Source organism: Brachionichthys hirsutus, chromosome 22 (assembly GCF_040956055.1).
Source record: "Brachionichthys hirsutus isolate HB-005 chromosome 22, CSIRO-AGI_Bhir_v1, whole genome shotgun sequence".
In the NCBI taxonomy this organism is placed as follows: Eukaryota; Metazoa; Chordata; class Actinopteri; order Lophiiformes; family Brachionichthyidae; genus Brachionichthys; species Brachionichthys hirsutus.
In genome coordinates this window covers 4,327,821-4,348,369 of record NC_090918.1, presented here as the reverse complement: position 1 = coordinate 4,348,369, position 20,549 = coordinate 4,327,821, and the positions used below count along the sequence as shown (strand labels likewise).

General features: G+C 45.7%; 2 protein-coding genes across 2 annotated transcripts in view; both read right to left on the bottom strand.

Annotated features, from left to right (window-relative positions):
• The window catches only part of osbpl8 (oxysterol binding protein-like 8), a 29,342-nt gene extending 21,075 nt beyond the window's left edge, over positions 1-8,267 (bottom strand). Inside the window, exons 1-3 of the mRNA XM_068755150.1 lie at positions 8,204-8,267; positions 3,953-3,989; positions 2,828-3,034 (exon numbers count right to left, since the gene is read on the bottom strand). Of these exons, the coding sequence (XP_068611251.1) occupies positions 2,828-3,034; positions 3,953-3,989; positions 8,204-8,251 (292 nt within the window). The 5' untranslated portion in view covers positions 8,252-8,267. The remainder of the gene's footprint in view (positions 1-2,827; positions 3,035-3,952; positions 3,990-8,203) is intronic.
• LOC137910698 (uncharacterized) overlaps positions 1-20,549 on the bottom strand; it is a 257,139-nt gene that overhangs the window by 192,067 nt on the left and 44,523 nt on the right. The gene's annotated exons all lie outside the window — the stretch shown is intronic.

The following is a 20,549-nucleotide window of genomic DNA, read 5'->3' as shown; positions in this document are numbered from 1 at the left end:
ATTTATTTATTACAAGGTCAATGAGCAATCCACATTTTGAAGTACCTTTGACCATGACATGGTTGCTCCATGCAGGTGTTTCTATTCAGCGTCTCGATTGTGAAGAGCAGGCGGCGCTAGAATATCGATCGATGAATAATACCGTATACATCAGAGGCAAGGTGCTCCGATATTACCCCTTCATTCTGGGAATGCAGGAGTTATTACGACAAAACAACGGTCATCGGGAGAAGAAGAATCAGAAGGCGTTTGTTGTCAATGAGGAACGTTTCTCGGTGAAGTCGTGCTACACGTAACAGTAATGACTAAATACAAAAAAACATGCAAGTACAGACACATCACCAAACAGCAGCAGCAGGAGTGGATACACAGATGTGTATTAGCGGCAGTAAAACTAGCGTAATCACGCAGTGCAAAGAGAACAGGGCAAGTTACCGGTTATAAAATGTTCAAGAGTCCGGGACGGAATTATTAATTGTTCGTGAGTCTTACAGCCGAGGGGACGGAGCTGTTCTTGTGAACTATGAAACTGAAGGAACCAAAAAACATCCATCATCCGACTGCCGCCTAAAGACAGACACGGAAGGACCAGACCTTTCACCGCTGGTTACAAACGCGATTATTACTTTGACAGGAGACCAAAGGCCAGTTGACGTAAAAACAACAACAAAAAACAGTTGCCACGGATACGCATCTTTAGCTTCAGACAATTGAGGGTCATAAAAAAGGATCCAAGCTACCACAGAGAAAGACCGTTTCACACTTTGTGACGGATGGTGTCGCTGTAGCCAGTTATTATTTGACATTTATTTAAGCAGGCAATTTATTTGAGAACTAATTCTCATTTTCAATAAGGACCACACTAATGGTAAAGGAATACAGACTTTAGTTTCGTTATCTGGGCGTTAACTATGTATTTTTGTATGTTGCACATCAATACATTTATGAACTTATTGAATACTGCGCACTTGAGTCATGCTTGCTCCCTCTTGTGGTAGGAAGTGGACTTACAACACGTTGGAAAGGGGGACGGAGGAACAGTTACCGCAAATGGATTCAACTTGTCGAGACAATAAATGGTGGGTTTGTTTATGTTCGTGTTTTGCTACAAAAATGGAATGAAACATTTGTGCCAATTTTATTTTTCAAAATACAAAAACCGAAAATGAAATACAAGGTCTTTTTGTTTCCAAAAATAGATTTTATTTTAGGTTTCCGTTTCTACAAAACCAAAAATAAGGTCAAACCGCTCCTCCTGTCCCCGACAAATTGCGTAACTAGGAAGGGACAGGAAGTAGAACTTATCCGCCTGGGATTGTGGTGCAGGGAGTCAGCAGCTTCTGGTACCTCGGGGTCCACATCAGTCAGGATCTGACTTGGAGTTACCTCTCAGACTCTGTTACAAAATCAGCCAGACACCGGCTTGTCTTATTATTACTATTGTGTGGTAATAATTGTATCCAATTTTTGGGTATAACGTGTTAATACAAATGTAACATTGATGAAAATAAATCCTTGATTGATTGAAAATACTGTACTTGGGCGATTAAAAGTAATTGGTGCTCTGCACCTGGAAGCAAAACCCGTCTATGGAATAATGGAATAGTTGCAGATATCGAGAAGAACCTCACAAAAACCAGCAGAGGGTGCTGCAACACAAGCGTGATGCTAGCTAGCGTGATGTAAGACCACATCCAAACACACCCTTCAGTCTTCATTCGTTTCTTATCTGTGATCACAGACATTTCCAACAGTCTGACAAACATTAGATCGTAATGAACGAACTCATTTTATTCCAGTCTAACAGGCAGATTTTGACGCTCTACTGAAATGACATGAGCACAAAGGTTGGTTATAATAAGACTTTAAAGAGCAACATCAGGCTCCGGAAGATAACCTGGTTAATTTATGATGCACCAAACTGTAGACCTGCTGGCTTGCAGATTATTTTAAATATTTAGCATCAAAGATATACTAAACCTGGAGATTAGAATTCTGAACACGCACATACTGTAAGACATCGAACGGCACAGACAGAACAAAAAGAAGGCATGAAGTTCTGAGATTTGTGGCTATGCACCGTCACACACGCAGGCAGGGAGCCACCGATCAAGTGAGCACGAGTCGCCGTTATTTCCCACCAACACCGCCTGGCAGAGGTGAAGGCTGAACACAACACCGACGGTTGCCCAGAAGGTTTTGATCGAAACGCAAGGTGCATAATAAATACTCACAAATCTTCAAGGAAACAGTGAAAACAACAGCGACTGGATTTGCTTCCTACTCTTACTTGGCCTCGACTCATTCCTCCACGCGTTTAATGAAAATCCTTTAAGAACTTGTGATATACCTGGATGTACAGATGACCAAACGTAATCACACGACCTTTGTTCCAATCTCTGTGGCAGACGTGACAAAGAGAGGCTGCACGGTGTGCGGTTACTGTACGTGTGGATAAACGGTCAAAGCAAACAATGAGGGTGCGCTGAGATGAACTAAAGAGCACTAGTAAGGTGAATAGGCAGAACATGGATCATTTATTTCACCTGTATGACAGGGAAATGAGAAACGCATCCAGATTTATGCTGGTGCTTTGCATTTGAAGCCATTAACAACCTTTCACAGTCCTGCTGCTTAAATATGACACGTTTTCCTTTAAATTCACATTTTCTTTAAGAACCCGGTGCAGGTTAGAAAGCACAAAACGCATCCATGGAGCCGACTCTGCACAAACCGAAGCTGAGCTCCGGTGAACCCTCGGGGGGGGGGGGGGGTAACTCGTGTCCGTGTGGCCTCAACAGCACGAATAAAGGGAGGAGCATCTCACCATGGCTATAGCTGACCCCTGGGCTGAGGTTCGACGGGGTGGCGACGTGCTCCTTGCCGGGCGTTAGTTGGCCTGCCTCCTTCTCCTTGTCCTTCTCCTTGTCCTTGTCCTTGTCCTTGTCCTTGTCCTTGTCCCGCTCCTTCACCTGGCGCTGGCTCATCCTGCCTGGCGTCAGAAGGACAGCTTCATCCCCGTACACTATGGTAGCTAGTCAGAGAAAGAGCAGGAGCGATGAAAGATGAAGAACACGTGTTGTGAAAGACAGCTTACCTCAGATCAGATAGTATCACACAGGCAGCCCCCCCCCCCTTAAAAACATTTCATAAGGACATTGATTGTTCTTGTCCCTTATCATCCCATCTCGTTTGACTGGAGCTAATGAAGCCGGTACGCTATTGCTAGGCAACGGGAGCATGCTTTGCTTGGCAAAGGCGTGTCCGGAAGCATCAACTGTGAGCTGAGGGGAGATTTTACAATCACTGAACTTCTTGCTTTATCAAATTGAGAAACATTTACAACATATAACATGAAAACTGTCGATACTGAATGTGCCGTTAATACAGTCTGTTCCAGCCAAATTATAGAGTGACTAGTGACAAAAACCTCTCTCTACATTTCTAAATATCTCTCTGTGCACGATGCAGCACCACAGTCCTCTCAAAGGACTTCAAGGTCCCGTCCATAGTTTGCTTTTCCACCAATGAGGTTCTATTTTCATCCATTGCTTGTTTGGTTTGTCGGTCGGCAGGCAGAACTAAATTAACAGCACTTCTACAAAACTTTGCGAAGGGACGGGTATGGGCAGACAACGGTGAAAAATGTGGGTGACCCCCCCACATATTAATGAGGCAGGGGTGAAACAGGTGTAAAAAAAGAACATCCTCCCACCCCCCCCGTTAACCTGAAAAACCTGCACGTACAATGAAAGTCCAAAGCAAATGTCATGTCAATAGAATAGAACAGAAATCATGTTCCATCAAACTGTAGTTAATGGTTTATTAATGAGGGCGAACCTCGACGGGTAAATTAAGGTTCTGGCAGAGCACACAGAAATAGCATTTAAGAATCTAAGACGCGTTTAATTACGTGGAAAAACATTGTGTAAAAAGGTAACATGACTTTTACCGGAGGAGGCATGGCGCTCGGTCAACTCTGCCTGGTGCTAGCATGGGAAACGGGCGGAGGCAGAAAGGGGGCGGCACGCAGGGTGGAAAGACGTGAGAGGTGGTGGACAGCAGGCGAGGGGGTAGGAAAGGTGTGAGAGACCGAGGGGGGGGGGCACCATGTGTTGTTGACCAGATGTTGGATGGCGTGCAGCAGGTCGGGTGATAGTGGCGCAGCGTCGGCAGCGGGGGGGGGGGGGGGGGGGGGGAGAGACCGCAGCCACACAGGACAACAACAAACAACAACGACAACAAAGGAGACAGAAAACAAAAGACAAAACAGACATTAGTTCAATTAAAATGTTAAGAATTGACACATAACTGGCAACAGATTGAAATGATGATGGACGTGATGGAGCTGCAAAAAACGCACGGACACGCGGAACACGCACACGCGCTACCTAACGGGAGCCGGCAGCCACATCAGCTGACGCACAACATATTTGCTGTTTGTCAGGATGTTTAATGTAATACTGCAACTGAAAATGTTTACTGGATGGGACCAGATCATGGGGCAACACCTTCCTGCAAACTATAAGTGCCCTCTTTAGGTCTGCGTTGGTGGGCGCCCCTCCCCCCACGTGACGGAGTGAAGCCGCGGAGCGGAGATATAATCTACGTGCGAGAGGTAGCGAGAAAAAAGGACATCTTTATGAGGTGGAATAAAACATCTTCGTCTATTCGGCTAGTCTGGCGTGTCCCTTTAGCATTGCTGCACTTTAGCTTCGTTCACCAGTCGGGTAGTCAACCCCCCCGGAGGAAGAAGCAGCCTTCGGCCCTGGAGGGGAGCGATCTCCCCGGTGTCACCCAACCACGGTTCGGAGACCAGAACACTTTTAAAAAAAAGCATTTTATTTTGTTAAGCCATTCCGTTCAAAAAAACATCTCCGCTGTTAGTGTAGCATAATTTAAAAAATGAGCCTGTAACAAAAGTTACTCTCCTGTTCATGTTAACAGTTACACTTTACATTTGTTAGATTATGTTGCTGCAGTCTGCTCTATAAAAGAAAATATATATTGAAAAATACCTTTCATGTGATTTTATTCACATTAATTTTAAATCTCGTGAACTCAATCTCGCGTGAAATGTGTGTCTCGTCCCGCCCCTAACAACAACACTTATGCACTTCTTTTACCGGAACGCTAGCCATTTTCCAATTATGCCGTCTCTGTTTGCAAAGCATTCTGGGATTTTCTATCACTGCATCCCACCCATTTTGAGTCTGCGTGTGAAAACACTTTGGAGTTCTGACTGGATGTGTAGGTGACCACTACCCCTCGATCTGCTGATGAAACAGGACGCGCTACCTGGAAGTCGGAGGGGGGGGGGGGGGCACAGACCATAAATCACATGATGAGGTTGGATAAAATAAGCCCTGTGCACCGCACCACAGCGGTGAAACAACTTCCTGCAAGAAGCCTGCAAATAGACCGACTGCTTAAGAAACAAACAGCTCATTTTTGATTGGCTCACGGACCATTTGAACTAAAGCGCTCTGCTGCAGGACAAAACGTCGCGTTGGGTGTGATTCGGTCCGTGGCTTTGAGAGCGATTTGCCTTTTTACGACTCTCGACTTATTTCCTGCTACTGTTGCTGCGCTTTCTGTCTCCGGGGCAGAACAGAAACAGAAACACACCCGGGCCCAGTTCGCCCCGTGCCCAGACGTATCCCGTCCACACACGCGCCGTTTGGGGATCATTTCCACTCATCCACTGCACAACGGACTTTACATAACCAAAGGCTGAATCGCACCTTCGGCTGCAACAAGATGCATCATTTACAATTATCATCATCATCACTATCATTATTGACATTGTTCCATTTGCTCATGTGTTTCTTTGTTGTCGTTTTTCTTCCAAAATCATTTACTTAATCACATAATTTTACATCTCACATTTGTTTTGCAGTCAAAGGAACATTTCAAGGAGCGATAAAATAGCAAAAGCAACCGTATTAGGGCAGCGACTGCAGCAGCAGGAAAATATGATCTGCCTCATTTCATGGAAAAAAGCTGCAATTCCATATTTTATTGAAGAAGCAGAAGCGTCTGACCGGGGCCCTGATTTAGAGACTCATAACAGATGGATTTGTTTTCTTTGCTTTTATGTAAATTGTGGTTCTCTTTTCTGACTTCTGCATTTATTCTCTGGTCTGATGCCAGCGGGAAGCAGGCTTCATCAGAAAGTGTAACCTAAATGTGTTACCATGGATGGAGTGTGGTATGCATTTTAGGGAACGCTTACCTGTTAATGGACACAAATGTGAGGGGAACACGCACGCAGCATTTCTAACAATTCCTCACCTCGATGCCATTCTACATTCCCTGTATTTTTATTCCCAGTGCAAATAAATCCATCCCATTTTAAGTCTCTAGAGGGGACTGTGAGGTCCCACTCAGAAAAACAGCCTTTGGACAAAATGCTCTTTCTGTAAAGGCCAGTAAGATCTGGAACAGCCTTCCACTCGCCATCAGGGAGCGTCCCACATTACAAACCTTCAAAGCTCACCTCAAGCAGTGGTTGAAGGTAAACCAGGCCTGTAACCACTAGCTCTAAACGGTTCAGTAATACTGTTACTGCACTGTGTTTTTATTGTAACCTCTTGTTTTTTCTTATGTCTTCCTCTTGTTGTGTCTTTCTGTAACCTGCCGAGGGACTGCGGATGTAAATTAGCATTTTTGCTAAAATCTGGCATATTTACGTCTATTAGATGCGTCTGTATAGATGTTCATTAATGTGCACTGTCCCTATCAAATAAATGAATAAATACAAATAAATAAAAATAATTGATGACTGCACAAAAAAAAAAAGCAGCCACACATCCCAGGTATGAGATTATATTGATTTTTCTATTTATTTTCTATTATCGCAGGCTGCCAGCTGTATTATCAGTAGCACTATGAGTCAGGCTCAGTTTCTTACTCCCTAAATTCTGGCTTTACAAGCAAGACAAATCAACAGACATGTCAAATGATCATAAGAACATGCGGCTCCAAGAAATGCTGCTTTGTAAGAAAGCACCATATCGTGTTGGTTTTCAAAAGCCCAGTTTATGCCCGTTCATTTTGTTTTGTGAAAGGGCATTCAACTACTTCATAAAAAAGAAAAAGAAGAAGCTACCTGTAATAAAAGTATCACATAGAAGAGTCCTATTTTACTGATATGAAGACGTGTTTTTGTGTAAAAAGGGCTCTTTCAAAAGGTAATTGGACGATTTACGCCCAGGGGAAAAATTGCAGGTCACAGAAGCAGCATGCAAATAAACTACATGGTACTAAGAACAGTATAAAACAAATGACACAAGCACAAAACTAACAAGGCTTTTTAAAAATGTTTGAATGGTTAATTATATTATATACCCTACAGTTTCACCATAGAGAAAGAGTAACCACCCACTTCCCAAGAGACTCAAATGACATTTATAGAAACCATTGTGCTAAACAATTGGATCACTTATCCCAGAACTCCGGCATGATACTTTTATACGTGGGCAGCATCCTAATACAACTACCTCCACTAATAGGGGTGGAGTACCTTGGCAAAGCTGCTCCAATCCCCTCACAGTCAGTGATCTCCTACTTCTCTTAACTCTAAGCCACCTTGAGCCCATTGTTCGAGTGCACAATGTCTGTCTATGTGGCTATTCATTGCTGCCTACCCTGAACAGCAGGTCACTAGCTTGCATTATGGCGTGCACAATGCATACATGACAGCAGATGAATGGTGGCAGCTGTATGGAATGGGAGGGAGGGAGGGAGGGAGGGAGGGAGGGAGTGGTTGCTGTCAAAAAACCTTCCAAGAAAAACCTTCCAATCGGTTTTTGGCTTCCTGATTATTAGGATCTCATAATGAGGAGAGAGAAGAAACATACTCCCAGCAATGCATCTCCCTAGAACTTTCAAACCAATTTGTGAATGGGTCGATTAATTATGCAGCTCCTAAAATAGGCATCAGAAAAGGTGGGTTTAGAAATTAATCAATCAACAGATTATTTTCGGATGTCAAAATTTAAAAAAATGAAAAATACTAAACAATTTCTTTAAGCGATATCCTAAAAATGATTTTCTCAAAAGTTGCTTCTTTTCACTATCAATATTCCAAAACCTCAGGAGCAACCAAGGCATACCCCGCAGATCTGTGCTTGGCCCACTGATTTTTTACAAAAAAGTCTCTAAACTGTACATGCGTTCGGGTAGGGCCGCATTGACTCACCGAAGTTTTCTCAGGATCCTGCTGGGACTCAGCTGAGGACTCCATCATCCGTAAATCCTCAGTCAACGCTGCTCCGATTGCTGCATATCTGCTACGTGAGAAAGAGAAAAACTAATTTTACACAAGAGGATAATAATGATTTCCACCGCTTAGTGATTCCTCTCGGGCTTTGAATTAATTTTATTTAACTTATGCAGTTGAAGTGGCCTTTAAATGCAAGTGGGATGACTACTTTGCAGGACTGGACTTATCTGAGCAGTCATGCCTGCTCCCCTGTTAGCATAGAGAAGTCATTTCCGTGCAGCAGAAGCCCAAAACACGGGAGCTGAAGCTCCAGGCCTTTAATAATCGCCATGTTTCCAGTGCATGCAAGGAGGGACGGCAGATCCAGCCCGGCCGTTCCTCTCCTTTTTCCCTGTTCTGTCAGATCCTTCTACCGAAAACAAAACATGCCGGAGCCTTACATTGTTCATGAGCTTTACGGAAAGATAGAAGGCTGGGAAAGAATAATCAGGAGGCATCACACACCACTCAGCGTTTCTTTTGTTTTAGATGTTGACGTCACAAAGCGCTGCTTTGAATCACACAGGTCCAATTCATTCGTGTCCGTTCTGTATTGCGCTGTGGCTCAGTCGGTGGTTCGAATCCCAGCTCGGACTGTCTGCATGTCGAAGTTTCCTTGGGCGAGACACTGAGCCCCAAATTTCTCCCAGTGGGTCTGGCAGCACCTTGCAAGGCAGCAGTCGCCCACTGGAGGGTGAATGTGTGTGTGAATGGGTGGATGTGAGGCCTCATGTAAAGCGCTTTGAGCACCGCAAAGGTGGAAAGAGCAGTCCGTTTTGCCATATTCATGTTGTCCTTAAACTTTAATACCAAGAATATAACGTTATTAAATTAACAATACAAGCACATAAATACTACAGGAACAAAAGGGTAATCGTTTCAACAGTGCAACGCTGCACCCGGAGCCAACAGGGTCTTTATGAGGCAACACAATAGCAGCGTGTACACGCATCCGTCTATTAAACTCTACCTCACCCAGCTGCCACTCCACGAATCCGCATATTGATTTATGAACACTTTACCAAATAAAGGAAGGCCTGCTTTGATTATTCTCGACCAATATCTGCCTCTATTGTTAAGTGTATTCCAGGAATGCCAGTGGAACAAGCCTCCGGGATGCACACAGTCTCCTGCTTCGTCCAGGGTTCTACAGCTCGCTCTTCATCACTGGCTAACAGCCCAGTATTTAGCTCGTGTTCTCATCCAGTCAGCTTCTGGAGCAGTTGACTGTTTTCTATTTACAGCTACCCTCAAGGGCAGGAAGTTTTACGTTTATTTTTGAGTGACGCGTGTCAGAAACTATTTCACCGAATTACATAACATTTAAGCACACATATTTCTTTTAATCGCTATTTGATCAATTGTTTCATATGCATTTTTCTCTGTCTGCCACCGATGCCAATAATAGCAGAGCATACGTAATGGAGGATATGGTTAACACATATTTGATCTGATTTCCGGTATATTTGTCCTTAACTTTTATGTTAAATCTAAAATTTTAGTGAAGGAATATAACCAAGTACTATCTGATTTAGTACTATTCTCAAGTGGTACATTTAGACCTTGTAGACACAGAACCCGCTGGGGGAATGATAAATCTCATCCGTTCTGGGAAACAGTGCTTTAAGTGGGCCGGTACGGTACGGATTTCCGGGACTTCTAAAAATATCCCTTGACCGTACCCGCACTTCTCCAAGCGCCAGGAACGTTCCTTCAGGGTTCCGGGACGCTCTGCTTTAATCCTTCACCAGCTGCACCGCTGCTTATCATAGCCCCACATCAGCCTTCACGGCACCGAGCGCACGCTAAGACTTCATTACCCATACTGCCCTGTGCATCGTTCAATACGCGCATTGTAAATATGGTACCGGCACCATTTTTCAGTTACTGCTGGGAACGTGTGAAAACCCAGAAGAAAGTGGAAAGTATTGCAAGGGAGAGGAATGTGTGGAATACAACGCTGCACCCTAGATCAGAGGAGGCTGGACGGACAGACGGACCACAACAAAAGCAAAAGGGTTTATAGTGAGAACAATAATTCTAACCCTAAAAGTTACTTATTGGGTTTACAATTTTGGAAAATAGTAGGTGCCAAAATAATAACAGCAAACTAGAAGCGTACTTGTCCCAAACCTGCAGCGATGACACGCTTTGATTTTACTGGTTTTTATTTGAACCTGAAGGCCATCCAAAGACAGCAGCCATTCAGAGCGCTGCGTCCAATTCCAAAAGGCCATAGATCTGTTCTCTGACAGCCAGAGAACAGATCTATGGCGTCCGATCACGACTGTCTGCATGGGAAACGATTACCTGCAGCTGAGTGCCATCTGCAATGTGCCACCATCGTCGATGAGAGATAACAGTGTAACAATGCTGATGCCGGATACAGCAGCGACAAATGTCTGCTACGGTTCCGTCTGATGATCCAAACTCTCCCTCATTGCTACTCCTTGATAGCACTCGCCAAGCCGCTCTGCGGCTGATGGAAGAGCTTCCAGGATCGTTTCCAGCGCGCAGCAAAAGTCGTTTCTTAGGGGTTAGAAGTGCTGCAGGACAGCTGATTGATCCGGATGACGGCGCTTTGTTAAGATGGTTGGGCTCGTAGCTTCCTGTTGCACTCACATTAGCGCAATAAAGTATGGCTTATCACAGACATGGGCAAACCCAGGCCCGGGGGCCATATGCGGCCCGCCAAACTTATCCAAATTATATCATTAAATAAAATTGAATTAAACCCCATTCAGTCGACCTTTTCCCTGTACCGTTTTTAGAACCTATTGTGGCCCGCGAGTCAAAAGGTTTGCCCACCCCTGGCTTATCAGCTAGCATTAGTTCTGTGTACTACAAGCAGAAAACTATTTTCAGAACCTTTTGTCGCTGCTTCTTTGACAGCTGTACCAGCTCCTCAGACACTGACGGGTTCTGCGGTGTTAAGGTGGTATTAAGCCACACCCTGTCTGAGAATGAAAGCCGACAGCAATGCTAGCAGCTCTGTGCAGTTTTCATCCCCTTATGTTTACATGCTAACATGCTAACATGAACTAATTACCTCCGCCGATGTTTTTGTCGGTGTTGGGTTTTTTTTAACGCTGCAGTCAATGGAGATAAAAAGAATGTGTTCCTCAATATCTCGGTTGATTATTGACTGATGTTTATGAACTATGACAGTCATGTAGGGTCGGGATCTCTATCTTGCCACCGAATTTCATCCCGATCGTATCCAGATTGCGGATACTGTCGCAAGTTTTCCAAAAATATGGGCACACATTGCGTTTAGCAGGATTACGGAAATCCTGCTGGTTGGATCTTGATTTTAAAAAAGGATCTGAAGATGGATCTTGGTCTAACTTGGATCCCTTCCCAATTCACGCACCAAAAATCCCAGTCATAAAGGGGTCCGATATGCAAAACTGGATCTGATCCAGAATGAGGTCAGGAAAAAATATTACATTTTAACATTGAAAACCTAAAAAAATAAAAATAAATACAAACTCTGATTCATTATTACTTTTCATGGTTGGTGTGTAAAGATAGCAAGAACAATCTAGAACCTTTTGGTGCTGATCCAGATCACCTTGTGGACAGTGTAGATCCAGTTAGGAGGGGAACGAGCTGCTTGGCGGAGGTCTGTGCTCTCAGAGGGCTTTTCTAACAGCAACACAGAAGAGAGCAATATGATTGTGTTACCACGGTGACCTCACACATCCAGATATGTGGCGCTCTGAGACGTGCCAAGCATTCGTTTTAGATAAAATAACTCTTGATGGCTGGAAGTAATTTCCTGCAGAGCAATACGAAACACAATGCTATATTAGAAATGTCAGTCGATCAGGAACCCGAGGCTGATGGTTCATCTACGATTTCAAAAACGATCTCTGCTGAAATTTAAAACAGAAGGAAAATGAGTTCGTTCAAGCCGCCTGTCCCAGTTCGGTTCAGCTCACAGGATGAGACGTCTTTACACAGAATGAACCCTGAAGGTCAGCCGGTGAGGAACAGTCATCCGCCACGCAGGCAGGAACAGAGGGCGGCCTCGCTACACACAGAATGCAGAAAGAAAGAAATGGCAAAAAGACAATGTGTCCAAATCCGAACACTGAAATTGAAGGTCAATGCAGGAGAGAGGATTCTGAGGCTGCAATCCCAGTATCTCAGATTAAATCCCATCAGCAGCAAATTGCTGATTGCTTTGCCTTTACATGACTTCTGTCCCTTCCACAATAAAGCTTCCGGCAGTATCCTGAGGGTTTGGCTCCAGGGTGCATATGCCCACCGGATAATGTAGAGACTGCATTGCGCTGGCTTACGTGATGCCAAAATAGAAATGCATTTTCATTTATGACGTTAGCCCTTATTTGTTTCTCCACATTTTACAAACGCATCAATGGTCAGCGCCCACAACAACACCTCAGCATTTATTTTACAATTTCAAATGTAGTATAATATAAAATACCTGGATGAATCCTGGTGTTGGTGGCAAAAACCTCGAAGGATATCAGATGCGACTCATTGATCCATTTTGCAAAGCATTCGGACAAAATGGAGCCCTATCACAAAAAAAAAAAGGTGTCGGTAGCTACATGTTCGCTGGTGTTAGGACCAATTCATTGTTTAAGTCTTTTAAGGGGAATTGTTGCCCCACCCCCCATGATATCTGCCCGCCTCCCAAAATTATAGACATTAAATATTTTATTTACGGAAATTCCATCATTTATTTGCGTGCCTGTATTACGTTGGTTAGCCGAGTTTTCAGCCGAGCACGAGCAAATTAAACCTGATCAATGACACGGCTCTCCTCTGCCCCAAATAAGCACGGATACATTCAAAAACTGGCAAAGACTTGTAGCACAGAATTGTGGGACTGTCTGACTATTAATCTCACACCAACCGAATGTTAACGGGGCGATATTTGAAAGATGAAGCGGAGTGAAAACAGAAATGTGGACGAAAGTAGACGAGCTGTGATTAATTATGCACGAGGCTGGGTAATTAACTCTAAATGCAGCCCAACCAACATTCGGAGCTCCTCGCTAATTTACCCAAAGCTTATGCCCATGAACTATCATATAAAAAAAAATACATGACCATATGTACCTTAAAATGCACGTTAATGCAAACATAGCGCCACCAGCCGGTCAGAAAGCAGAGCTGCGTCCACCTCAAAGGATGCTTCGTCTGGTATTTGGGAGCATTTTGGCTTCAAGCGAAAAGCACAGACCGCAGAAAGATGTGCAAGCAGTCTACGAAAGCATGCAATAGCTGCTCTTTCATCCAAAAAAGATTAAGGCTCAGAATTATTCTAATATTCGTCTGTTTCCTACATTTGAGAGTAGTCCCCGTGAATGGTGAGATCACCTGTGTAGATCAGAATCAGACCCGTGAGTGTGTGTTCTGTATCAGAACGACGGGACCGGCGTGTTCTGTCTTCAGGCAGGAGGTTCCCACCCTGTTAAAACGGCACTTCTGTCCTGCTATAATATCGCCGGCAGCATAATTCTCGCAGGACAAGGACTCTCTTGTGGGCGAGCAGAAAGTGGAACGCCACTAAAGAGGTCAGATTGCAAAACGAACGCTGTATTTCATTCCAGAAGGCAACAAGGTGACTCATCGCTCGCTAACATCCGTGCATGGGATCCGTCCGAGCGGCAGGTGGATGGGAATGCCGATGCGGAGGAGAAGGAGGTGGTCTGCGCTCCTTTAGTGCCAAGGAGGTCGTGGTGACCTTTAGTCCCCTTATAGGAGAAGCACTGCAGCTGCCTGCCAGAACAAACCCACCCTTCCAGAGCGATGGAGAGGAACAGCACACCGCTCACTACCATGAAAATGTGTGTGACGCACGCAGCCCGACCCGAATACGGGTCTGATTGTGTCTTATGCAAAACGGAAAAGGGAGGAAGAGATAACTTTACCTTTAGCCTCATTCCTATTTTAGATTTTGAAGGATTGGCAGATATCAGCCTGAATTACGACTGAAGTGCAAAGGTCACGATATTCTTGTGCCCTTTGAGGGAGACGAGAGGAAGCCGGAGGAAAGCCGGGATCATAGTCGTCACCCATTTGTAATCGGCGCGGTCGAAAGCAGCACAGATGCGATTCACCTCCGTCGGGACACGCACCGTTAGCGTTAGCCTTCCGCACACGACGGCAGCGGGAGAGAGTTTAGCACACAGGAGCACGGACCGACCATATTTACACAGATCAACGCGCAGACATTAAAACAGCGGCTTCGATGCAGCGTGCACGTGTGCAAGAGCGCACGAGGAGGTGAGGTGGGGAGCACCTACCGTATGCAGCGCTTATGCAGCCAAATGAACTGAAAGCCACAACAGCCTCCGAGATACAGAGAGAGAGAGAGAGCGAGCGAGCGAGCGAGCGATAAAGGGGACAGACATGACATCACCATATTCTTTCCTCTACTATAGGCTCGGGCTGCAATGCTGCCGGCGCCGGCGGAGCAGCAGTAAAGCTCCCCCCGCTGCACCTGACCCCGGTCGCTACAGCCCCCCCCCCCCCCCCCCCCCGAAGAACCGGGTCACAGCCCCAGTGATAAAGCCCACAGGAAAAGGTGGAGGTAAATAGAACCAACTGAAAAGCATTTTCCTGAAATAAAATGAAAAGCACACTCACAATTATTTAAGAACGTTAAACCTGCTGCTTCGTAAATGTGCTGCGACGGATGGGAGATCGTTTTCCACTTTCAGGACAAATAACGTTTTTGATACATTTATTCGAATGATAACTTTCATCATTTAATTGGTATTGATTTGAATGTGACGCTCTGTTCCTCTTTATCAGCCTTTGGAAGGCTAATATTGGTCATCACCCCGGCAGCAAAGCTTTGGAGACAAGCAGTCCGAGATGTTTCCAACAACCGATGCAGCAATCAGCCGTTCTTTGCGGCGACATGAGTCACACAGCTCTGTTAAAAACTCCCAAATCGGACCAAGAGCTGAGGTCGGCATTAAACACGCATTTCTTCCCGGTCTTTCAGGATTGGTCTACCTCACCGGCGCCACAAGATGGGACTCACAAAGATGCGCAAGTCGAGAGACGCACCAACTCAAGTGGAAAACCTTTGTGAATAATGGAAGAGACACGCTTATCTGAGCGCACGCCGCAGCCACGGTCCGCCTCCCACCGGCCGACGGCTCACTGGGATGAAGAAATGGCTGCCGTTTGAAACGTATCCCGGCAGAAAGGAGGAAGAACTTCCTGCCGTTTAGCCCCACGTCCTTACCGAACACGGGTTCAAACAAGAGAAAGCACGACCGCCGCGCGTTACCACCAGCAGCAATGCATTGTGGATCCCTCAGACCCGCAGCTGAGTTTGGACGCAGATGAGCACGTAGCACGCTCAGTCTGAGGTCACCCCCCTGACGCCTGACCGGTGCTCAGCAATGACATCATCGAGCTGCGCTTACTCGAATTAGCCATTAGCCCCACCGGCCGCCGAATCTCTCGAGGCACACAACTTTTCATCAAATGATCAATACTAACTTGATCGTTTGGAGGAGATCTCTTAGATTCAATGTCAGAGCGTAGTGATCAAGAATGAATAACTGCACAAAGCTAAAAAACCAAAACATCCAGCCGAGACGTGGAGCAGATGAACAACAGCATAAACATGAACGGCTCTTCTTTATTGATTGATTATTAAACTACGATTAGATTTACATGATCATTTTTATGACAAAACAATCATCAGGTGACATCTAATGATCATGACAGCCCTGCATTCACATGACGCCTCATGCAGGTATCGTTAGCTAGCACTGATGTGAACAAGACACCTGAGCGATCACAAAAAAATAATAATAATAATATTTACAGTCATTAAAACGCAAAGATCTCAAATATAAATGCAGTAACAGAGGAAATATTTAATGCAGTACTTTTGCTTCTCTCATTTTTATAGGAAAGAAGGAACGTTTGAACAAATCGTTTCAGGCCTCAATAATGGAATAATAATGTCCACGTTTACGCCCGCGTGTCCACGTTTACTCCCGCGTGCCCACGTTCACTCCCGCGTGTCCACGTTCACTCCCGCGTGTCCACGTTTACTCCCGCGTGTCCACGTTTACGCCCGCGTGTCCACGTTTACTCCCGCGTGTCCACGTTTACTCCCGCGTGTCCACGTTTACTCCCGCGTGTCCACGTTTACTCCCGCGTGTCCACGTTTACTCCCGCGTGTCCACGTTTACTCCCGCGTGTCCACGTTTACTCCCGCGTGTCCACGTTTACGCCCGCGTGTCCACGTTTACTCCCGCGTGTCCACGTTTACTCCCGCGTGTCCACGTTTACTCCCGCGTGTCCACGTTTACTCCCGCGTGTCCACGTTTACTCCCGCGTGTCCACGTTTACGCCCGCGTGTCCACGTTTACTCCCGCGTGTCCACGTTTACGCCCGCGTGTCCACGTTTACGCCCGCGTGTCCACGTTCACTCCCGCGCGTCCACGTTTACGCCCGCGTGTCCACGTTTACGCCCGCGTGTCCACGTTCACTCCCGCGTGCCCACGTTCACTCCCGCGTGTCCACGTTCACTCCCGCGTGTCCACGTTTACGCCCGCGTGTCCACGTTTACTCCCGCGTGTCCACGTTTACGCCCGCGTGTCCACGTTTACGCCCGCGTGTCCACGTTTACGCCCGCGTGTCCACGTTTACTCCCGCGTGTCCACGTTTACTCCCGCGTGTCCACGTTTACGCCCGCGTGTCCACGTTTACGCCCGCGTGTCCACGTTTACTCCCGCGTGTCCACGTTCACTCCCGCGTGTCCACGTTTACTCCCGCGTGTCCACGTTTACGCCCGCGTGTCCACGTTTACTCCCGCGTGTCCACGGCTCTGCTCAGCAGTGGACCAAGAACCCCCCTTAAGCCCTGGAGACAGGCGTCCATGCCAGCCTTGTGCGTTCTCTTTTGTTTAATGAAGGGGAGCCAGAGATGAAGGAGGAAGCAACTCGACAGAAGGTGTTTGAATGAAACGGTTTCCAGGCCTCCCATTGGACACACATTCCCTCTTGAAGCAACGCAAACTGGTGAATAACAATGCAACCTGATTTGTGCACCGCTGACAAGCAACTTTCTATCTGTCCCAGCGAGGAGGATGACATCCCCCCCCCCCCCCCGATAGCGTTTGTCTCATGTCCCATCTGTGTTAAAGGCTGGAGATGAAAAGGCTGGCGTGAGAAACTCGTGTTGACTTTACTGTTTCAACACAGATGCATGAATAGCACTGCAGCTAAAAGGAACATATGTACAGTAATACCTCGACATACAAGCAAGCCTGGAAGCAATATTTAGCTTTGAGATTCAAGATACTTTATTATCATTATGCGAACATAATAAAATCGTGAGAAGGCCCACGGCTTAAGGCACACATCGGAACATAATCAAATGGTGGGAATCGCTATCTTCATTAGCAAAAAAAAAGTCGGTTACACAAAGGTAAAGAATGTTATGTACATTAGCTAGTAAATTGATAAGTAAAGATAATGTTTAAGTTTAGAAGGGGTAGGGTTAAATAAGTACATACTTCTTCCTACTCCTTTTCGCTCACGTAAATTGCATAGTTAGTGCATTATGGTTATTATTTATTGTTCGAGTTATTGTTAATTAATGTTACATGTGCTGCGTGTGTGTGTGAATATGTCTCTATATACGTGTGTACAGTATATATATATGTATATGTATATGTGTGCGCATGTATTTGGCGTTGTTTTATCACTTTATTCTTTGTTGTTTACCTGGTCGAAATAAATAAATAAATCAAAAACTAAATTCTCTCTCTTAAAGCCACAACATATATACACACAGAGAGAGTGAGAATCACAGGCAGTGGTGTGAAATAGCAGCAGCAGCACAGCAGGGCCGGCATAAAGCGTCCCAGATCGCCACGAGGGAACGACTGCTTTCACAGCCCGGGGGGGAGAAGCTGTTCCTGAGCCTCGCAGTGCTGCTTCTTATCGTCCTGAACCGCCTCCCTGATGGGGGCGGGACAAACAGCCTGCGGCCCGGGTGGGTGGGGGTCTGTGGCGATGCGTCTGGCCCTCCTCTGGACTCTGGAGGCGTAAACCGAGTCCAAATCAGGAGCCCAAATGCGAGCACGCTTCCAGATGCCGAATATAAATGGAGCAAGCTTTTCTGTAATCCTGCTAAAACCAGAAAAACAGACAGACACAGTCCAACAACACGGCGTCCTCGGTGGCGGTATCAATCCGTTACACCTGCTGCACATTTTGCCCTTCACATTGCACCCTCTTTATCAGACTTCTGCTGCACGTGCGCATTAATAAAACCAAACAAATGAAACCTACAGCGCACAAAAAACTTCGCCCTTCGAGCTCCTTAAAAACGAGCAGAATTCTGCCCTACGTGTGAAACGTGCGCACGTTTAGAATGTAAAGCAAGAAACCCAATTTACCAAATACATTTTTACATAAAAGCAAGAATATTCCCTCGCCATGATTAATCAGCTTCATTAACAGAACTGTGTCGCTACAGTCTTGTTTCTACAAAGGCTTTCGAATATTTTAAGAAAATATAATGTTTCTCAATGTTCATATTCCATCTACCGTACATGTAAAGCATTAAATCGAGCCCAGCACCATAAAAGGAATGAAGGAAGCTAACAGAGACCACCATGACGTGGCAATAATGCCTCCACAATTCGCTCACGCTACATCTGGAATCTTACAGTCTGCACTTTTCGCTTACATTTGCATAAGAAATCATATAAAACCAAGACAGGCAGAAGAAAAAAAGCCTCAAATATGAACACATTTCAGGAGCCGCCATTCAAACCCAAAGCCGGACGCAGCAGAGCAGGAAAAACACAGAAGGGAAACTCCATTTCCCTTTACGTCGCTCTTGCTCGTGCCCTTGGGTTCCAGATACCAAAAAGGTTTGCCATGGAAAGTTTGGGATTTACATGCAAATGAGGAGAGGATGGAAACTATGAAAATACAGTACGAGTATGCAAAACCCAATTCAGAACTGGGCGGTGCTTCTACCGATCACGCGCGAGCCCAAACTATACTATTATTTAAAATCAACTATTCGTTTCAGTCCGAATGTGACGCTTCTCATTCATGATTCAACTCTACAAGCTCATTGAGCAGCTTCATCGGTGCGTGTGCGCGTGCGCGTAGGAGGAAGGAAGAGCGTCCTGAAAACAGAGCGAGCAGCTCGGTATCTGACAGCAGGCCCGGCCCGATGGGATGCACCGGTTCCCCCCCGGACACGGAGCCCCCCCCCCCCCCGAAGCCGGAGAGGCTGCAGACACACGGCGGCAGGATGCGAAGGGGGACGCGACGAAGCGCGCGTCACCACCGCCGGACGCAAGCACGCTTCACGTTGCACCGGAGAAGCGTGTGGAGCCGCTGAACAGCAGCCTCCATCCCAACCCCCGGTTCATTACATCACGCCAGTCACGGCTGACTCTTAAAAAAGGGCAAACACAGAGAATTAGCACGTATGCTAACACTCCCACCGGCGACACCGGCCGGTGGGAGACCGCTTGCGTTTTAGCTCCAGCGTTTTGTGTTATTGTTTTGCCTGCAGCTTACCTTTGATCGCGGGGTCTTCCGGCGGGCTTGTCTGACTGGCACACGGAAGGAGACCTGTCTGCCTGCTAGCTGTTAGCTGCTATCTGCTAGCTGTTAGCCGCGATGCTTTAATGTTTAAATAGCTTCTGCGTTCTACGCCGTGCAGCGACGGCTCTCACGCCGACGTTACCATGCTAATCCCATACTCAAGTACCGATACTTGGAATTTAACTTTACATTTACCGACATTCTGTCTATTCAATCAAGCGCATAGCCTTTAGCTCGTCTGCTCCGGTTTACTTTGGCAGTGGTCAAATGCCGGGAATAAACTACACTTCCGGTTACAGTTTCAAATTAAAATCACGGAGCGAGGAGCGCGAGAACGTGCGCGTGCGTGTGTTGTCTTTAATTGTAATGGTCATCGTTATGTTTATATCCTAAATTAAAATAAATAACAATGTTTTTGCCACATTTCTGCAGGATTGTAGGTGAAACACGCAATTTGTTTCAAATTGAAAAATGTTGGATGTGATATGTTAATAGAAATTTTATGCATATTGGAAAAACCTTTTCACCATTATATTTAAGTGTCCCATTGTTATACAGAATTTTGAATAGAATGTTTTTGAATAGAATGTAATTGTAAGCGATTTATTAAGTGATGTTTCAATTTTCCATTATTGGTGTTTTTTTTTTTACTGTGTTGTATTTCTTGCCGCAGGTAACTGTTCATGTACCGTGGG